Source organism: Populus trichocarpa, chromosome 1 (genome assembly GCF_000002775.5).
Source record: "Populus trichocarpa isolate Nisqually-1 chromosome 1, P.trichocarpa_v4.1, whole genome shotgun sequence".
Lineage (NCBI taxonomy): Eukaryota > Viridiplantae > Streptophyta > Magnoliopsida > Malpighiales > Salicaceae > Populus > Populus trichocarpa.
Genome location: NC_037285.2, coordinates 1,581,504 through 1,603,508, shown reverse-complemented (window position 1 = coordinate 1,603,508; position 22,005 = coordinate 1,581,504). Strand labels below are relative to the sequence as shown.

The 22,005-nt window shown below is 32.4% G+C and overlaps 3 protein-coding genes across 4 annotated transcripts; 2 read left to right on the top strand and 1 right to left on the bottom strand.

The window, feature by feature from the left end:
• Positions 1-7,944: 7,944 nt before the first annotated feature.
• LOC18094316 (calcium-transporting ATPase 4, plasma membrane-type) lies at positions 7,945-15,363 on the top strand. Of its 2 annotated transcripts, XR_002981612.2 has the most exons (8): positions 7,945-8,506; positions 11,417-11,471; positions 11,555-13,497; positions 13,579-13,737; positions 13,838-14,009; positions 14,323-14,621; positions 14,704-15,130; positions 15,242-15,363. XR_002981612.2 is itself a non-coding variant. In XM_006368517.3 (7 exons), the coding sequence occupies exons 1-7, from the start codon at positions 8,333-8,335 to the stop codon at positions 15,016-15,018; spliced, it is 3,117 nt and encodes a 1,038-aa protein (XP_006368579.1). In that variant the 5' UTR covers positions 7,945-8,332; the 3' UTR covers positions 15,019-15,363. The 2 variants fall into 2 exon arrangements, 1 of the variants encoding a protein (XP_006368579.1); XM_006368517.3 differs by having other exon boundaries at positions 14,704-15,363.
• Positions 15,364-15,517: 154 nt separating this feature from the next.
• LOC18094315 (pentatricopeptide repeat-containing protein At1g07740, mitochondrial-like) lies at positions 15,518-16,523 on the bottom strand. The gene is given in 2 exon segments (XM_024600316.2): positions 15,518-16,069; positions 16,072-16,523. Coding segments are annotated over 2 exon segments (837 nt in total). The 5' UTR covers positions 16,397-16,523; the 3' UTR covers positions 15,518-15,557.
• Positions 16,524-20,121: 3,598 nt separating this feature from the next.
• On the top strand, positions 20,122-21,426 carry LOC18094314 (aspartic proteinase CDR1). The gene has a single exon (XM_024588211.2). It carries the CDS (start codon positions 20,122-20,124, stop codon positions 21,424-21,426), a length of 1,305 nt encoding a protein of 434 aa, XP_024443979.2.
• Positions 21,427-22,005: the final 579 nt, after the last annotated feature.

The following is a 22,005-nucleotide window of genomic DNA, read 5'->3' as shown; positions in this document are numbered from 1 at the left end:
CTTATGATAATGAACTTCTGCTGTTATGTTTTCCTGGACCTTTTTTAAAAGTAAGCAGATGATCATGTATTGGCATGTATTCTTAGATGCGATTTATGACATTTTAATTTCCACTTTTTTTTTTCTTTTTTGCTTTTAGAATCGCATTTGTGTGTATTGTTTGGAGCATTGCTTTGGTTCACCAAGGTACTACTAGATAATTTGCACTCTATATGCATATCTAGGCTATAACAAGATCTTTTACAACAGCTCCTGGAGGCTGGAGCTTGTACCAGAGCTAATGATCACAATTGAGACTTTGGGGTTTTTTTTCATGCTCATTCTAGGTAGGGATGAGTCTACTATTTGATTTGATTTTCATCTATATAATAATTATTATTATTTTTATTTTATTTTAATTTTTTTTTTTTTTTGGGGGGGAGGTCATATTTTTAAAATCCTACAAAGAGTATGCTGAATTTCAAGCATTTTTTTTTTGTTTAAAATTCACTGCCTATCAGAACCTCATGTCAGGAAGTTTCTCCTGAGGTTTAAACACAGTGATATATAAATTTGAGCTTCACTAAACTTTCAGATCATGAGATGATCATTGGAATGGCCTTTAGAAGGCAATCACTCAAGACATTTAAAAGTACATGCTTGGAACATTTTTTAATGCTTGCCTCTTTAATTGGTTTGGTTATTGCTCTTTGTGTGAGTACGTCAATGGGTTTATATTTTCTATCAATTATCAAACTTCAATTTTTAGTAATGCAAGGTTCTTTTTGGGCATGACCTTGTGCAGTGTGTTTGTTTTTAGGGAATGGATAGCCTGTGTACCAATGTTTTAGCCATTGATTGTGTTGGAAATTCACTTTCTTTGGTACTTGCATACATTCTTTTGGTTTGGTCTCATGGCTGAAACACAGGTGCTCATACTAGCCACTCCCTTGTTTTTGTTTGCTTTTCTTTGTTCTTTTTATCAATGGCTGCCATTATTAACTTTCCTCATCTCTTGGATGCTAAATTTTTCATTCACAATATAATCATGAATCAGCTCTCCCTGAACCCTAATTCTACTTTGAATGCACTCCCCCTCATTCACTGGTAAGATGATGCCCAAACTGCTTGCTATTCTAGGCTGTCCTATGTTAGTTGAATGATTGATGTTTTATCTATTTCTCTCCATGTTTTTATTTCACAAAATCAAAATTGTTTCCTTTTATACATCTTGTACAGATCTTATTGTTGTTCCCATGATAAACGTTAATGAAACTCGGTCGAAAGAGATTTGTCGATCTTGAGAAGATTTTGTGCAACTGAATCCTAGTATGTTCAATTTTCAACAGACATTAATCCCTTAACTTGTTGTTTCCAAGGAGGGTAATGTTCAGTGATGCAGATGCCATTAGGTTATAGAAGATGCATGGATTGTGTGGATATTGATTAGACTTTGACCTAGATAATAAGAACAGCATCCTACATCTGAATATGTATCAAATTAAGTGACTTGTGATATACGAATTTGAGTTTCATTATATATACTTTATGATTATGAGATTATCATCATTGGAAGCCATAGTTGTTAATATCGTCCTAGTTTGGTATGCTCGATATTTTTTGTATCATTTGAAAAAACAAAATAAATATTCATCTTTTTAATATCACTTCAAATCTCATTTTATATCTTCTAAGATGATTAGAAATGGTTGAAATGCTTGAGGTGTTCTCCCAGCTATTTTCATGTTTGCATGAACTTTTATGTGTGTTCTTTGGTCAAGTAATTAAATGCTCTATACAATCTGAATACATAAAAAATAAATATCTTTATTTATTATCAATTTTTATACAATCTTAATCTAACTCTTTGGGATATTATCTTCTTATTTTTTTTTTTCATAAAAAGGGAATGCATATTAATTCTAAGATTCACAAGGGATCTGTGAAAATAATTAATTCAATAGATGGCAGTGTTTGATATTGTAGTAGCGATTGTTTTTTAAAATATCTTTTATTTGTAAATATATTAAAATAATATATTTTTTTATTTTTTTAAAATTTATTTTACCATCAATACATCAAAATAATTTTAAAATAAAAAAATATTAATTTAAAATAAAAAATAATTTTTAAAAAAGGTATAGCTACACTATAGTGACAAACAAGCTCTTCTAAAAAATAACAAACATGCTCTTCACAAAAACCTAAAAGTGCTTTGTGAAACACTATAGGTTATGGGGAGAAACATTGTTCATTAACATTGCTGTTGCTTCTTTTTCTTCCTTTTCTTTTTAAATTTTAGATTTTTTTTAAATGTTTTGATCTTGCAATTTTTTCTTCCTATTTGGTTCCTTAACATTAGAAATATACTAAAACTGCTTAGCATCTTACTGTAGCAATTCACAGTGAAATGTTGAGTTTTTTTTTTTTTTTTTTTTTTTAAGCTGCTTTTTTTTAAGCAAATTTTTTTCATTTTTTCATTTTTTATGCCTTTCGTTTTTTTTTGCTTTTTTTTTTGTTTTTTTCTTTTAATAAATTTTGTTTTGTTTAATTTATTTTGTTAATGTTAATATTTTTTAAATTTAGTTATCATACTTTTATGACACTGATCCCGAGTTTAACAGGTTAACTTGATTTCACGAGTTTACCCAGATTTTTATTTTCTTTTTAATTAACTTGATTTACTTTAGTTTGTTAATGTTAAATTTCTTTCTATTTAGTTATCAGACTTTCATGACACATATCCCAGGTTTCACGGGTTAACCCAGTTAATTCTGGATTAACCCGTCCATTTTTTTTATTTTTTTTATTTTGTTAATGTTAAATATTTTTTTATTTAGTTATCAAACTTTCATGACAAGGATCCCAGGTTTAACGGGTTAATCTGGTTTGACGAGTTAACCCGAAGTTTTTTGTTTTTGCTTTTTTTTCTATTAAATTAATTTTTTTCATTTACTTTAATTTGTTAATGTTAAATTTCTTTCTATTTAATTATCAGACTTTCATGACACATATCTCAGGTTTGACGAGTTAACCTGGTTTTACGGGTTAACCCGTCCATTTTTTTTTGTTTTTTTTTCTTTTGTTAATGTTAATTTTTTTTTATTTAGTTATCAAACTTTTATGACACGGATCTCGGGTTTAACGGGTTAACCTGGTTTGACAAGGTAACCTGAAGTTTTTTTTTTAATTATTTTTTTTCATTTAGTTTAGTTTGTTAATGTTAAATTTCTTTCTATTTAATTATCAGACTTTCATGACACATATCCCAAGTCTGACTGGTTAACCTGGTTTCACGGGTTAACCGAGTTAATTCTGGGTTAAATCGTTAACTTTTTTTTTTCTATTTAGTTATCAAACTTTCATGACATGAATCTCAGGTTTGATGGGTTAACCCAGTTAATTCAGATTTTTTTTTTCTTCATGTTGGTTTTTTTTCTTTGTTTTTTTCTTTTTAATCAATCGACTTAATTATCACACTTTTATGACACGATCTTGCAGCCAGACACACATCCAAGGCTCTTGGATCTGAATGAACTAAATATATATATAAAAAACTAAATATTAAATAGAAAAAAACTAAATATAAAAACATATAAAAAAAAAACTAAAGGCATCAATCGATAACTAAATAGAAAAAAATTTAATATTAATGAATTAAATTAAACAAAAAAATATTAATTAAAAAGAAAAAGAAAAAGAAAAAAGATATAATTTGGCAGATTAATTCAGCTGATTCAAATTATTTTTTTGAGTAGTTTTTTTCTTCTAATTTCATATTTTAATATTGTATACAGTCCAAAGTGAAAATGTTGATGCCTTTAGTTTTTTCTTTTTATGCCTTTCATGGTGGACTGCATAGTGGAGTCCACGGTCTTTTTTTTTCTTTTCAATTAATTTTTTCAATTTATTTTGTTGATATTAATTTTTTTTTTATTTAGTTATCAGATTTTCAAAACACGGATCTCAAGTTTAACGGGTTAAACCAGTTAATTTATATATTTTTTTTCTTCATTAGTTTTTTCTTTTTATAGGTTTTTTTTTTCTTTTTCTTTTTAATTAATATTTTTTTGTTTAATTTAGTTCATTAATATTAAATTTTTTTCTATTTAATTATCGACTAATGCCTTTAGTTTTTTTTTTCTTTTTATGTTTTTATGCCTTTGACTCTAGACTGCACAGTGTAATCTACGGTGAAAATGATAATGCCTTTTGTTTGTTTTAGTTTTTTTAAATTTTAAATTAATTTTTTTTCTTTTAATTTGGTTTGTTTATGTTAAATTTTTTTCTATTTAGTTATAAGACTTTTATGACATGGATCTCATGTCTGACAGGTTAGCCCAGTTAATTCAGATTTTTTTTTTCTTCATTAGTTTTCTTCTTTTTTTTCCCTTTTTAATTAATTTTTTTTATATATAATTTAGTTTGTTGATATTAAAATTCTTTCTATTTAGTTTTCAAACTTTCATAACACGGATCTCAGGTTTGACGGGTTACCCAGTTAATTTAGATTTTTTTTTCTTTTTCTTTATTAATTTTTTTTTCCTATAGGTTTTTTTCTTTTAACCCTGTTAGTTTTATTTTTGCTTTTCGCTTTTTTGCCTTTTTTATGCCTTTGACTGTAGACTGCACAGTGCAGTCAACAGTGAAAAGGCCGATGTCTTTTGTTTGTTTTTGGTGTTTTTCCTTTTTAATTAATTTTTTCATTTATTTTAGTTTGTTAATGTTAAATTTTTTTCTATTTAGTTATCAAACTTTCATGACACGGATCCTGGGTTTGACGGGTTAGCCCAGTTAATTCTGGGGTAACCCGTCAATTTTTTTTTTCTATTTAGTTATCAAACTTTCACGACACGAATCCCGGGTTTGACGGGTTAGCCCGGTTAATTCTGGGGTAACCCGTCAATTGTTTTTTCTATTTAGTTATCAAACTTTCACCCCTCAGTTAATTCATATTTTTTTTTCTTTTTCTTCATTAGTTGTTTTCTTCATGTTGGTTTTTTTTTCTATTTTTTTTTTTACTTAATCTATTTAATTATCATACTTTTTTGATACGACCTTGCAGCCAGACCTACATCCAAGGTTATTGGATCTGGTATTGCAGCCAAACCCACTTAAACTTGGGTTATGCAAGTTTAATGTTATTATTAATATTATAAATATTACTCTTGGGTCAGGCGTTGCAGTAAAATGCAAGACTCTTAGGTATAACTTTGCAGAAAGAGCTAACACTTTTAAATCTTAGCTTTTTTTGATATTTTTTATGCAAAAAAAGATTGACCCGCGGCATCGCGCTGGTCATCTAACTAGTTGCTTTTATTTGTGATTGGTTTTGAAGATTTATTTTTCATGTCTACATGTGAGGATGATGAGGTGTTGGAGAAATGTTATGTTGCTTGGTTGATACTTGATTTTGTAAAATAAAGTTCAATTTCATTGATTTAAAAGAACTAAAGTTTATAGGATCAAATTTAAGGTTTAGAAAAATATTTAGTTTTTTTTTTGCTAATATCAGGGATTAATTTGTACAATCAAAGAGTATATGTTTTTTTTTCCTCTAGTAACTCAACTTTTTTCTTTTAATTTGATACATTTATATTAATTTTATTTGAGATTTGACTTTGTAGTTTGTCTTATTTGCCTGGGTATCGATTCTCGCAATGTCTCAAAAAAATTTCAGCACTTGATTGATGTTTATTTTGGCGAAATAAAATATAATTATGTTGATGTAAAACAATTGAGTTTTAAGATTGGTTTGCTAACTCTGTAACTTAAAATTTAAATTAGATGAAACCAAAACAATTTTGCGTAGTTTTAAAATCTTTTCCAGCTCGGGATCGAACCCGAGCAAAATAGAAAAAGATAAAATCCTAACTGACTTGGTAAGAAACTCCCATTGATTATTTATATTTTAAATAATTTTTTAAAAAATAAAAATTAATCTGATCAAAATCTAATAACTGTGTTCAAATCCATGATCACCTGACTGGTTTAAAATCCATGCTTATCCATGGATAAAAAAGTCCCCTATGTGTATGTCTATCTCCTCCAATGCAAGCGGATCCAATTGTCATTCCCCATAGAACACGTAAGAATATCTTTGACTGTTCGTTTAGTAGCTTGATTAATGTCCTGTCTTTTTCCTTTTTCTTTTTTTTTTTTTTCAATTTGAACGAACACACATTTGCACCTTCAATTCCGGTATATTCGGGATAGTGATTAATTTTTTTTAAAAAAATATTTTAAAATAATATATATTTATTATTTTTTATAATTTATTTTTAATATCAATACATCAAAATAATATAAAAAAAATAATTAATTTAAAAAAACAATTTCAAAATTTCATGCACCGTTGTCGTAGACACACACTTAATTGTAAAACTCAGTTCAAGAATTCATCTAATACAAGGAAGCCAAGCCACAAGAAAAAAATAATTCTATTTCTTAAAAGAAATTAAAAAAATATTGTTAAAAAAAAAACAGATTAAGGATGAAGTTTTTTTAATAAGCTAGACTCGGATGGAATACAACAGCGCCACGGGTTACCATGAAATTTCAAATGTAACATTGCCTCAGGTACAATTAATGTTGTTTCTTGGAACAAAACACGTTTTGATTCAACGGTGGCTAAAAGTTTGTGCTGGCGGATCTTGACCAATGGTGGTGGCGGATTCATTAGCTGCATCCAAAACAGCCACCGGTCCTTTTTCTTTTTTTCTTTTTTTTCTAGGGATGTTTAGAAAACGTGGTAATGGTTTTTTTTAAAGTGTTTTTTATTTTAAAATAAATTAAAATAATATATATTTTTTATTTTTTAAAAATTATTTTTGACATTTGCATATCAAAATGATCTAAAAACATTAAAAATATATTAATTTAAAATAAATTTTTTTTTTAAAAGCAATTTTTGACATAGTGCCAAACACAGCTTAATCGTGGGGAACCCTTTCAAACACTGAAAATGCTATGATCCAAGATGAAGTTCAAACTGAACATCCAGGACAAATTAATGCCATATATGTTGTGACATAATTGAAGGGAGCATCTTGCATTGCTTTTATTAGATTGATTTGATAAAAAAATATAAAGTAAAAGGTTCCATCCGACTAAATTTGTGTTTAATAATATGGTGTAGAATGCTTTTTCAAAAATGCTTTTTTAATTAAAAATACATTAAAATGATTTTCTTTAGATTTTCTAATTTTTAACATCAACACATTAATTAAAAGAATAAAAAAGAATTTAAAAATATTAATTTAATATCTTTTCATGTGAAAAGTAGTTTAAAAAATATTTTGTGTGATATTTCAATGTGAAAAATACTAACTTAAAGAGTATAGATTTATTGCCATTGACCTTAGTTTATATTTATATAATTATTCCTTCTTGATTTATATTAACTTTTTTCTTTATATCTAATTACTTTTAATAAGATTAAGTTCTTCTATGTGATATTTCAATTTAAAATATACCATAGGTAGTTATCAAAAAACATGCAAACTTTGCTAATATGATAGCTACTGGAAGCTTACATGATTGTTAATTTCAGGGCCCGTGAAATTAGTTGAAATGCGTGCAAACTGACCCGAACACCCACGTTAATAATTAAAAAAAAAACATGCAAACCGTTGTAAAAATCCTGTGCATGTACCGACCTTATTGTTTTACTCAACGAACTCCTTTATTGATTCCAGTTTCTCTCTTGGTATAACCTTATTTTTCTCCATATTTGTCTCTGTCAACATAAACTTTATGATCACGTGTTACACCTTCAATATTTAGCCCCATGGAATTTATCTCAATATTGATATAAAAAATGTCATTAATTTCCATTTCGGGTTTTTTTTTTATATCAAATTTCAATTTCCTATATGTTGAATTCTTTCCTTGTATAAATAGAAACCAAGTCCATTTTGACAGTTATTCTTCTAAACCTAGCTATAGGACTCGTATCGGTGAGTTTTCTTGGTGACCACCTTGTCTACAACTTCACCGACTCGACTCGAATCAATGGAAATATGATTATTATTATTTTTAATATTGTTTTGAGATTTTTATAAAAAGAAAAAGTTGTGTTCGACCGACCAATGATTTTGAGCCTTAGATCGGTCGACCCTCGGGTAGGATACGGTAAGGAGGTAACTATGCTTATAAATATTTGATAACAAATGTTCTCGCCACACTTTTTCCTCCCGTCTTGCTGTTTCTCCTGATTCCTGCGCGCCATTATCGGCTACGTTTGAATCTTTCCTCATCAAGAGTATTGCTAGCTCCATGTTATTGAAACCCTTTAATTTCTTGATACACCATTTTATTCTCTTTTGATCTTCGGATTTGACAAGCTTTCTATATGGAGAAATACTTGAAAGAAAACTTCGTAGTTGATGCAAAGAGACCCTCTGACGAGGCTTTAAGAAGATGGAGATCTGCTGTTTCCGTCGTCAGGAATCCTCGCCGGAGGTTTCGAATGGTTGCTGATCTTGCCAAAAGAGCTGAAGCTGAAAAGAAACGTCAAAATCTCCAGGTCAGACTTTACAATGCCTGTTGGTCATGTTTCTTGTGATCTAGGTTCACACTTTCTCCTTTTCTTTTGATTTTTTTTCCAGAAAGTTTTTGAACAAATAATTAATGTCACTATCAGAAATTAAGTTGTTGATAAGAATTTTTTTATATATATAATATAAATGCATAAGTCCAGATGTTTTGGATAACCTTCTTAAGATCGAATCCAAGGAGGACTAGGTGATCGAATTGTTGCATAAAAACTGATACGAGAATACCTCTTATCGTCGAGACAAGACATGGCAAAATTTTACCATATGTTACTACAAATTGTAAATAAATTATGGGTCCAATGTGGTTAGTTGATCGGAAAGAAATCGAATCGTGCATGCTGATTTTACCAAAAATCTTCGAGCAATTAATCACTTTGTAAAAAAATCCTAAAGAATCTTTCAAGAAATTTGTTTTGGCAGAAACCAAAATATTTTTGTGCTCAATTTTTACTGATTTCTACGAGGAAGCAATTTTCTCGTTATTAATTTTAACTAAACTCTCTTTCATGCTGCCCACATTCTTATACAGGTAGAGATGTTTTAATTGTTTTCTTAGCAAATCGAAATATTCAAATCAGAAAAAAAAAAAAAAAAAGTGAGAATCCCTTTGTTTACACCTTTTGACTTCTGGGAAAGGTCATCCAAGTATTGATTTCGTGGGCCAAGACTCTTGATTTAGGTTGAGTGGTATATGTAAATTGGCTGTTCATGAAGAAGAAAAGGTGAGCCACTGCTGATATTTCTTTCTTTTCCTCTGATGGAAAGGTCTTACCAAAGGGGATAACCCCTTCTCTTAAGTCTTTGTATCCTGTTTGTTTTTGAGAAATTTGTTGACGTATTCATGCATTCAAAGCTTATGTAAATTTTTTTTTTTTCGCACCGAGGGTCTTGGCCTGGCGGTAGGAGGGGCTTGTCTCCTCGCTCCTGGGTTCGAGTCCTCATGTGCACGCCTGTCACCCCCGCGGTGCCTTACATGCCCACTGGGTTTGCAGGGTGTTCAGTGGGCCGTGGGATTAGTCGTGATGCGCGCAAGCTAGCCCGTACACCCACGTAAATCACAAAAAAAAAAAAAAAACTGGAGTTTTTCTTGAATGGCAGTTTGAATTCCTTTTCTAAACTGGTTGCTAGTTGTTGAAAATTAATTAAGCATTTCGTTTATTGGTTAATCACACACCATAGTTTTGCATGATTTTGTTGAAAACTTTAGCCGCAAAAGTTATAACAATGCCAAACACATACTAAGGCTTTAGATTTCCACAAGTTTCAGGTTCAAATCCTTGGAGTGTAAGAACTATTAGGCCTCCATTTGAACCAAAAAAATTGTGAACTAGCATTTTGTTCAAATATGAGTTCAGCATTATTCAGACAAATCTTGCCTTGTGTTCAACTGGTCATGTAACAAAAAGTAATATGGATCTTAGGAAACTTCCCTGTAGCATCAGCATTCCTAAAGTCAACTGCTTGCTAAAGTTTCAAAGCTTTGAATGTCTGTTTCCTAAGCTAGCAACTTGTTTTAAATAGCCGGTAAGGAGGGCTTTCTTTTCCAAGAGTCTGCTAGCTAAAAGGTTTAGATACTTGAATGTTGCTTTCCTCTGTTGTTATGGTGTTTTCAATAGCTGATAAAGCAGGTAGGTATTCTTTTCAAAGACTCGAACGGTAACCAAAGAAATTTACAGCTTTCTTAGCAACCCCCACGAACCATGCATGTCATTTGACTATTAACGTTGAAATAAGGAACAATGCCATGTTCTTTGATGGTGTCCCACGACGAGTACCTAATGGCTGCTCCCAGTTATTGAAATGACAAGTCGTCTTAGGGAGGAAGACTAGGCAATATATTATCCGGAAACCTAGGTTAAGAATTATCAACTTGAGACCAGATAATTAATGTGAATGATATAGTTCTGGAACTTTCAAACGTGTACAACACACAGGTTGTATCTTAGTCAAAATATACATACCTAGAGAATTGAATATGATCCAACTTTTTAGAATTTTCATCATCTCTTTTCTTCCCATTATTGATATACTTTATGTACTTCAAACAATGAAGAGTGGAGTCATTTCTTGTCTTCACTTAACACTATATATAACCCACGAATCCATGACTAGCTTCTATTTGATAGAGCTAAAACTTATCCTCGAAAGACTGCCAGACCAATCGCATAGCTTGCTTTGATTGTGCTGATGTTACAGTGAGGATGAAAAGTACTTAATTTTCGAGTAGGACGTAGGTTTTATGTTGATCAGATTTGAAGTATGTTTAATTCAGTAATTTAAATACAAGTTCATCACACATGTGTACATATTACCAGTGCATCAGTGTATGATTTTAAACTGAAAATTTGGGTTATAAATATTCCATACGAAGAACTACCAGCCAGAGTTTTTCGCTGAGACAAGGGTAGCTAATCCGTCTAAAACATACAGAAGCAGAACTGGATGATATTGCTTCATAAATAATAACATCCATCCAGAAAAATACTGTTCGAGTGGTTAGTGAGACTGGTGGCCTAGGATTTAATGGCCAATTATGTGGTCTATCTAATCAATCATAAAGTTTTTGGGTGCTAATGACTTTTTGAAAATTTTAGGTCCATCATGAGAAGTATGTGTCTGGGTTTCTTACAGAAATCATTGCCAGCTTTGAAGACACTCCATACCAACCACTTGACCATGTAGTAATGATGTTTAATATTCTGCAAAAACTGCAATTTTATGTTTTTTTATAGCCCAAGTAATATTATGTTCTTTTCTAGTATTGGTTGATCCTGGACTAGTAGTTAGATTTTTACCGCTGTAGAAGAGAGAGTGCTGGTATGGTTTCCCCCCCCTTTTTTAACAGTTCCTAGAATTAACACACTCTCATGTTTGGCCAGGAAAAGATACGGATAGCTCTTTATGTGAAAAAGGCAGCATTGCACTTCATCGAGGGTACGATCGTTACTAGATTCAGTAAAAAAAAAATTTATTTCAATTCTGTCTTTTTCTGAATGATGAGGTTTTATTTGATACAGCTGCTAATCGAGTTGAGCACAAGCTCTCAGACAATGTCAGGCAAACTGGTTTCGGCATTGAGCCGGATGAACTCGCAGCCATCGTTCGGTCCCAAGATAACAAGGCTTTGGAATCTCATGGGGGGGTTGAAGGATTGGCCAGAGAAGTCTCTGTGTCTTTGAATGATGGGGTTGTCTCAAGTGACATATCTATTAGGCAAAATATATATGGCCCTAACAAATATGCTGAGAAACCTGCCAGATCTTTATGGATGTTTGTTTGGGATGCTTTGCATGATTTGACATTAATTATTCTCATGGCATGTGCTGTGGTCTCTGTTGGTGTTGGTATTGCAACTGAAGGTTGGCCAAATGGAATGTATGATGGGGTGGGAATAGTACTTTGCATTTTGCTAGTAGTGATGGTCACTGCAATAAGTGATTACAGGCAGTCCTTGCAATTTAAGGTCTTGGATAAGGAGAAGAAAAATGTTACTGTTCAGGTTACCAGAGAAGGTAGAAGACAGAAGGTTTCTATCTTTGATTTGGTGGTTGGAGATGTTGTTCATCTATCAATTGGAGATGTGGTTCCTGCAGATGGCATTCTTATATCAGGCCACAGCTTATCAGTCGACGAATCCAGCTTGTCAGGTGAGAGTGAGCCGGTGAACATAAATGAAAAGAAGCCCTTTCTTCTATCAGGAACCAAAGTACAGGATGGGTCTGGTAAAATGCTGGTGACAGCGGTTGGTATGAGGACTGAATGGGGTAAGCTGATGGTTACTTTGAGCGAAGTCGGGGAAGATGAAACACCACTGCAAGTGAAGCTTAATGGGGTTGCAACTATTATTGGGAAAATTGGTTTGGCTTTTGCTGTCATGACATTTTTGGTTCTGATGGCACGGTTTCTAGTGGCCAAGGCACACAACCATGAGATCACAAAATGGTCTAGTGGGGATGCTCTGCAGCTTCTAAATTTCTTTGCCATTGCGGTCACCATAATTGTTGTCGCCGTTCCTGAAGGGCTTCCATTAGCAGTTACACTTAGTCTTGCATTTGCAATGAAGCAATTAATGAAAGATAGAGCACTAGTGAGGCATCTCTCTGCATGTGAAACAATGGGTTCTGCTTGTTGCATTTGCACAGATAAAACCGGAACATTGACTACAAATCATATGGTGGTGAACAAAATATGGATCTGTGAGAAAACAAAATCAATACAAACTAATGACAATAAAGATCTGTTGATGTCCTCTGTCTCTGAAGATGTGCATGGAATCCTTTTGCAATCTATATTTCAGAACACAGGATCAGAGGTGACCAAGGGAAAAGATGGAAAGACTAACATTTTGGGGACGCCGACAGAGACAGCAATAGTAGAGTTTGGATTGCTTTTGGGAGGTGATTTTAAAACTCATCATATCGAATCTGAGATAGTGAAAGTCGAGCCCTTCAATTCAGAAAAGAAGAAGATGTCTGTGCTTGTTTCTCTTCCTGACAACAGTAGATTTCGAGCATTCTGCAAAGGTGCATCAGAAATAATTTTGAAAATGTGTGACAAGATTTTAACTGCTGATGGCAAATCTGTGCCACTATCTGAAAATCAAAGACAGAACATCACAGATGTCATAAATGGTTTTGCCTGTGAAGCCCTACGAACTCTATGCTTCGCTTTCAAGGATATAGAGAAGACTTCTGATGCAGATAGTATACCTGACAACAACTATACACTAATTGCTGTTGTTGGAATCAAGGATCCTGTACGCCCTGGGGTGAAGGAAGCTGTTAAGACTTGCTTAGCTGCTGGAATCACCGTGCGGATGGTCACTGGTGACAATATCAACACTGCAAAAGCCATAGCTAAGGAATGTGGCATCTTGACAGATACTGGCCTGGCAATTGAAGGGCCAGATTTCCGCACTAAGAGTCCTCAGGAGTTGGAGGAAATAATACCAAAACTTCAGGTCTTGCAACTTCTTCGAAACTTGAATAACTTATTCTTAATCAAGTGGAAAAGTTCCTAAAATGTTTAAATGGCAATGCAGGTTATGGCGCGATCATCGCCTTTAGACAAACATAAATTAGTTACTCAATTGAGGAATGTATTTAAGGAAGTTGTGGCAGTGACTGGAGATGGTACTAATGATGCTCCAGCCTTGGCAGAGGCAGATATTGGGCTTGCTATGGGTATAGCAGGAACAGAGGTTTGTTAATGTCCTGGTCCTCCTGGATACACTTCCTCATTGTCTGTTTTTGGTAATTCCAGTAGGCAGTGGCTCAGCATTTTTCTCCTCTTTCCTGCAGGTAGCAAAAGAAAGTGCCGACGTTATTGTGATGGATGACAACTTTAAAACCATAGTGAATGTTGCAAGATGGGGTCGAGCAGTTTATATCAACATTCAGAAGTTTGTTCAGTTCCAGTTAACGGTCAATGTTGTTGCCCTGATGATCAATTTTATTTCTGCATGCATCTCTGGTTAGTTCCTTTGCATCACTACCTGCTAAGTTCTAAATGTTAATCTTTTATTGATCTTTCTTTCAAGGCCTTAGGGACCAATGCTTGGAGCAATAGTTGATTCATAAACTTGCAGTAAAAAGGATGCAGCTTTGAGAATCTAGAGCAGTCAATTCATGGAAAATTTTGAAGGATAAGAATGTCCTAAATTCTCCTTTTCAGGACCCTCTTTTCGCAGAACTTTAACTGGATAATATCCTGATACTGACTTTCTTCTGGAGCTTGATATGTGCACTTCAAAATACATGACTAAAATTGGTGAAATAATTTGCAGGCAATGCGCCATTGACCACTGTTCAGCTGCTTTGGGTGAACTTAATCATGGACACTCTTGGTGCATTAGCATTGGCTACAGAACCACCTCATGATGGACTGATGAAAAGACCTCCAATAGGAAGGAATGTAAGCATAATCACCAAGACCATGTGGAGGAATATCATTGGACAAAGCATCTATCAAATAATTGTCCTTGTCATCCTCCAATTTGATGGGAAACATCTCCTGAAGCTTTCGGGTTCAGATGCTACTAAAATCCTGAATACATTCATATTCAATACCTTTGTTCTCTGCCAGGTACCATACTTTGATCTTCAACTGCCTTAGCATCACAACATCTCATAGAAATTTCATTGCTAAATATCCAATATATGTTTAGGTGTTCAACGAAATAAACAGCCGAGATATGGAGAAGATAAATGTCTTCAAAGGCATCTTTAGTAGCTGGATTTTCTTGGCTGTCATGTTCTCCACGGTGGTTTTCCAGATTGTGATAGTTGAATTCTTGGGCACATTTGCTAATACTGTTCCATTAAGCTGGGAATTATGGCTGGCCAGTATCTTAATTGGAGCTGCAAGTTTAGTCATTGCTGTCATCCTGAAGTGCATTCCTGTTGAAACTAAGAAAGATGACAACACTGCCAAGCATCACGATGGTTATGAGCCTCTTCCTAGCGGTCCGGATTTGGCGTAGAGTGTTTGACTTGTGAAGGGTCTAAAGCAAAATACCGTAGGCAACATGCATTGAAAGCAGCAGCCAAAATCAAGCTGTATTTACTGTTGATGTGGCTTGCCCTTATTTGCAGGTGGAGCTGAAACAAATATTTCCTTCTATTATTTGAAAGTAAGGTCTTGTAAATGAGCGACAAGCACCAAACTAACATCTTCCCGATACCTCAGTATTTGTTGCGTTGCAGTGTGCTTGGATTGTCTGCAGAATTTATGGGAGATAAGGCAAGAAATTGTACTTTTGGAGTGGGAAACTACGATTTGTTTGCAAATACTTGATATTCTTTATGGCAAGTTTCAATTCATGAAATTTTATAGACATGATGAAATAATAAATCTGCAATGCTGAAACTGAAGGATTTGAACCCCTTTTTTTTTTTTTAAGAATGCTAGAATCATTTTACTTTCTGAACTCCTTATGGTCAATTGAGAAAGAAAGTATGGAGCAGACGGTAAACTGCAAATGGGGAAGGAAAATAACAATTTATTGACTGTAGTATCAGGTTACATAACTTGCATTTCAAACAAAACTTTATAGGCCTCTGCTGCCCTGCCCTCCTTGCAAAGATAATTGATCAATATATTGTAAGTAACAACATCCTTCTTTAAATGCCTCTTCTTCATTTCATGAACCAAAGATTTTGCTTCCTCAATCTTCCCTCCCTTCACAAGATCGGACATCAAAACACCAAAATTCACAACTGCAGGTTTACACCCTCTGTATTCCATATCAAACATCATCTTTTTAGCCTCATCATGCTCGCCTATCAAGCACAAGCCTTCCATTAACAAAGCATATGTTACCGCATTTGGACGTTTCCCTCTCTTAATCATATCCTCTAACAATGCCTTATCCAACTCCCCATTTCCACACAAATACCCAATAAGACTATTAAACGTCGCAACACTGGGTTCCACTTTCGTCTCAAGCATTTCTTCAAACACCTTGCAAGCTTGCTTCCACTCACCCTTCTCAAACTGCCCTCTGATCATTACATTAAAGGCGACCGAATTAAACGAAACCCCAATTTACAAGCCTTATCAAACAATTCATTGGCCACAAGAAACCGATCATTATCAACATGAACATTAAGTAGACTATTCAAAGACTGACGCGTACGGACACGGTTAAAGGAAGTCATTCTATGAAAAAGCTCAACAGCCTTATCAACCAGATGGGCTTTCCCATAATGTTGAAACAAAGCAATGAAAAGGGTTTCTTGACAATGAACAGTATTATCTTGCACATAACCAAGAACTTCCTCAACCGCTTCAAAATCCTGACAACGTGCAAGCTTGTATATGAGAGCAGAGTCTGAAGGGTAGTCAGGTTTAAACCCCATTAGGAGATACTCATTATATCCAGTATACTCGGGTAATTTTTTTTGAAAGAATTGGGTTTAAAATTTGTAAAATAAAAGTTAAATTAAATATAATTATAGATTTAAATTCAATCCAATTATATCTATGAACACCGTTCAATTGATGTGTTATTGAGTCAAATTAATCATTTTTTCTTAAAATAATAGTGTTTTATTTTATTTGATGTTGATTTGATTAGATTTAGACTTAGATTTGACCGAGTTAGTTAAATTATTAAAAACCTGATTTCATTGATCAGATTTTGTCTTTTTCAAGGGAAAGCTCAACCCAGGTTTAACTCTTTATCCTGAATTTTCCGAATCAAATTGTTATACCAAATTAGGTTTCACAACTATAATTATTAGTTGGGATTGATTTCATTGTCTTTTTATCAAACTTCTAGGCATTGGGTCAATTTTATTTTATTTTAATTATTTTCCTCTCAGTCCAGCAGGTGAATCTAATAAATATATATTAAAGAACCAGTTTGGCAGACAAATACCTAAATATTATCTATAAATAATTGAAGTTGGTAATGCGAAAACAAAAGGAGGACATGAATAAATCAATGTAGTATTATTGTTTATGACTCAATGATTAAGTAGCATTTGTTAGTGTAATATCAGTTGTTTTTCAAAATATTTTTTTATAAAAAAATACATCAAAATATTATATATTTTTTTAAAAAAATTATTTTTATATCAACACTTCAAAACGATTTAAAAATATAAAAAAATTAATTTTAACAAAAACAAATTATAATTTTTACCAAACAGTGTTAGAACTGTGTTCCCGAACCCTATCTAAATGCATTTCATATTTATGCAATGGTTTCTTATAAAGAACAAACCTAGCATTTTTTTTTTTTCTATTACTGATACTCTAAACAAAAAATAAAATAGTGAGAAGGTTTTCATACAAATTAGAACAAAATTTTTCAATTGAAATAATAGATTTATGATTGTTTCATATCACTTGCAATTCTTCTTCTTCTTTTTTTAGTTTAATAAGTTTTTCTCCAAAATAAATTATAATTCAAGGCACAAATAAATTTTTTTATCAAAAAAATAAATCATGTCATATACTTAGCATGGATAGGTTATAATAAAAAAAAATAGTATTAGATATATTGCTTCCTATCACTTACTATTTCACAGTTAAGTTATAATTTTAAAACATAACCGGAGAGTAGACCTATATCTTGAGTTGGGAGGGTCAACTCTAAAATTATTTTTTTTAAATAATCAAAACTATATTGTTTTGATAAAAAAAAAAAAAGGATTCAAAAAAAGTTGACGAGTTGATGACCAGGTCAACCTAGGTTTTTAACCGGGTCATCTATGTTTTTTTCATTTTCTATTTATTTTTCAATCTATATCAGTCCAGACCCCGGATCATACCTAGTATAACTTGAACATTGTAGAGAACATATATAAAACGCATTGCCAAAACACTATAAAGTTTACTATGCACACAAACACAAAAGATTATTCATTGTGATAGTAAAATTAAACTTTTATCCTTTGAATTTTTTTTTATTTGTCTTGATTTCAACTGTGGTTTTTTCTTTTCCAAAGGCCAATTAACCATTAAAGATTTGTAAATGATTATTTTCATCTTTTTTATGAACAATAAAAAACACTTATTTACCCCCATAATAAAATAAAAAATTAGCAGCTGACTAAGGGTATTTATATCTTTACATTTTCTATAAAATTATGCATTGACTTTTATGCCCTTAAAATAATAAAAAAAAAGGCAATAGTTCAGGGGTGATTTTGTCTTTTCAAAAAGGTTTTTCTGTTAATACAAAAAATATGGAAAGTGTTTTGGACTTTTTGCTCTTAATAATTAATTTTTTAATAAAAAAGATGTAGGAATGTGGACAATACACGTTGGCCCATAGGAGCCGCATGTGCCTTTTAGACAACATGTACGACACCTCTCGGTAGCCAAATCTGTTGTTTCATCATTTCATTAAAAGCATCGCCGCTCCCTTTTCATCTTGGTGCGACACTTGATGATTGTTGATGAGTGATTTATTGTCGACAGTAGTTTCTTTTTTTTCTTCTTTCTTTTCTCTCTTTTGCTGAAAAAGTTCATGCATGTCCTCTTTTCTTTTTATTTTTCAAGTTTGGTCCTTATGTTTCTGATTGCTTATTTTAGTTCTTGACTCTTTTAGAAAAGTTCTTAATGTTTCCAATTTAGTCTATACATTATTTTTTCAGTTTAGTCCTTATTCTTTTGATTTTTTTTTCTTTTGTTAAATTTTTTTACTTTTAAATGTAACCCTCCAATTTAATTTTTTATGCCCTCTAATTTATTTTTATTTTTATTTTTACCCTTGTTCTTTTAATTACATTTTTTTTATGATAGGTTTTTTTCTCGGTTTTATCTTTCGGTGTTTGATTTATTGGGGATTGGGCTTTGTGGTTTTTTTATTTGTTGTACTTCCGATCTAATAACACAGGTCACGAGTTTTAAGAGATGATATGGGTAAGGATTTTATCATATTACCTTTTTTTAAAAAAAAAAAAATTAATTTTGTGGTTATCATCAATTTCTTTTCTATTGATTTATTTTGGTCTCATGATTTAGGCTATGGGTTTTGTAGTCTTTTTTAGATAGAGGTTTTTTTAAAAAAAAAAATATTTTGTTTTGTATTTAATTTTTGAAGAAATGTTTTTATTTTTGCATAGGTAAGCTTCATTTTTTAAAAAACATATTTATTTTAAAATAATATTTCTAATTTGTCCGACTTCGCATAGTATTTTTTGTTCTTTTATTTTATTCATTAAATTTCATATGTGTTTCTATTTCTATTATATTTTATTTATTTTAATAAATAAATTTAATAGACACAAACGGGTCTCAGTCTCATAATTTAGGCCACGAGTTTTGCAAGCTTTTTTTTAATTGAAGTTTTTTAAAAAAAATGTTATGTTTTGTATTTAATTTTTGAAAAAATGTTTTTGTTTTTATACGGATAAGGTTTATTTTATATAAAAAAATATTTATTTTGAAATAATATTTATGATGTGTCCACATTGCATAGTATTTGTTTTTATACTCAATTTAAATTTCTTGTTTTTCTTTTTATTATTGTTAACAATTTTATTTTTTTTGTTTATTTACATTGGTGATTATCAATTTATTTGATTATATATATATATATATATATATATATATATATATATATATATATATATAATTTTTAATTTACACTTTAAAAAAAATTTATAACAAAAAAACATATTAAAATATTCTATCTAGTAGATTTTTTTTCTTTTAAAAAAAGTTACAATCCGCGGCGGATACGAGTGAGATATATATATAGTGATATATCAAGTTGCACCAAACGGATAATCTTGCAGTTGCAGCTCTATTTAGTTAAACATTAATGGGCTTTGAAAGCCAGTATCTGGTCTCCAGATTCACCTTCAATGATATAATAATTAACAACAATCCAAAATTAAGGTAGCAACAAGTAAACGTTGACAACCCTTTATCTCTAGTGATGCCATACAAGATTGATTTGCAAAATATATATTTATAGTCTCCTACTTGTCATAATTCTCCATCAGAATCCATCTTGAATCTCTATCTAGTCTGTAAAATGTCCCTAAATTTTTCCTTCATTTTTCACTTCTTTCTCTCATCCATGATGCTGGGTTGCATTGCAACAATGCAACTTGATGGCTTAACCATGGATCTCATACACAAAGACTCCCCACAATCCCCTCTTTACCCTGGTAATCTTCCTCCTGGTGAGCAGATTCTACAGCCAGCTGCTTGCCCTTTTGCTGGGTTGCACCACCAAACCAGCATGATGTCAACAAATAAAGCTGTCATGAACAGGATGATGAGTCCTCTCACTTCCTATGGTGACCCCTTTTTGTTCTTGGCACAAGTTGGTGTTGGCTCCTTCCAAGAAAAATCTCATCGTACACATTTCAAAACCTACTACTTTCAAATAGACACTGGTAATGAGCTCTCTTGGATTCAATGTGAAGGTTGCCAAAATAAAGGCAACGTGTGCTTCCCTCATAAGGATCCTCCATACCCCAGTTCTCAATCCAAATCTTACTATCCTGTATCTTGCAATCAACACTCCTTCTGCGAGCCAAACCAATGCAAAGAAGGCTTATGTGCCTATAATGTAACCTATGGTCCAGGTTCCTACACAAGCGGGAATCTTGCTAATGAAACTTTCACTTTCTATTCTAACCATGGCAAACACACAGCTCTCAAGAGCATTAGTTTTGGATGCAGCACCGATAGTAGAAACATGATATATGCTTTCTTGCTTGACAAAAATCCGGTGAGTGGGGTTTTGGGTATGGGATGGGGTCCTCGATCTTTTCTAGCACAATTAGGCTCAATCAGTCATGGAAAGTTCTCATATTGCATCACAGCAAACAACACACACAATACCTATTTAAGGTTTGGCAAACATGTTGTGAAATCAAAAAATTTACAAACTACAAAAATAATGCAAGTCAAGCCCTCTGCAGCTTATCATGTGAATTTGCTAGGCATAAGTGTTAATGGGGTGAAGCTCAACATCACCAAAACCGATCTTGCTGTGAGAAAAGATGGTAGCAGAGGATGCATCATAGATGCTGGTACCCTGGCCACATTACTTGTCAAACCTATTTTTGATACACTACACACAGCTTTGGCAAATCATTTGTCGAGCAATCAAAACCTGAAGAGATGGGTCATTCACAAGTTGCACAAGGATCTTTGCTATGAACAATTATCGGATGCCGGCCGCAAGAACCTTCCGGTTGTTACATTCCATTTGGAGAATGCTGACCTTGAAGTTAAACCTGAAGCCATCTTCTTGTTCCGTGAGTTCGAGGGAAAAAATGTTTTCTGCTTGTCAATGCTTTCTGATGATTCTAAGACCATAATTGGTGCTTATCAGCAAATGAAGCAAAAGTTTGTGTACGATACTAAAGCTCGAGTGCTGAGTTTTGGTCCAGAGGATTGTGAGAAAAATGGCTGAGATTGTAATTTCCTTTGTTTCTCTATCTGGGTAATGATCCCTACCAGTAGAAATAAAAGTGTATGCTAATGGTGATGGTCCTTATAGCAATGAAGTCTTTCTTTTTTTTTCCCCTTTACGGTTCATCTTTACATCAATGAAGTACTGAAGTATCTATCAATCGAGACTAAAATTCTTCACTTGTGATCTTAAAGATACACTTTTATCTTGTGTATTTAGAGAAATTTAATAAACTGGTCTGTGTGCTTAATGTAACTACTTCATTAGAAAAAAAGATTTGAACCATGGTTCCTACACAAGTGGGATTTCAACCATTTATCATTGTTTGTCAAACACCTTTATTGTATCAGAGCTCGGTTTTTTTTTTTTCGATCCTCACCATGGTTGATTCGTCTTTTTTATCTCCTACTCTTCCGCTCAACACAATGGTGCATATGTCCTCCAATTACATGTTATGGAGAAACCAGTTTGTTCCTCTATTCTAATGCGAACTGGGCTGAATATCCTAATACATGTCATTCTACTACCAGCTATGCTATCTTTTTCTAAGCCAGTTTAATCTCTTGGTCCTCAAAGAAA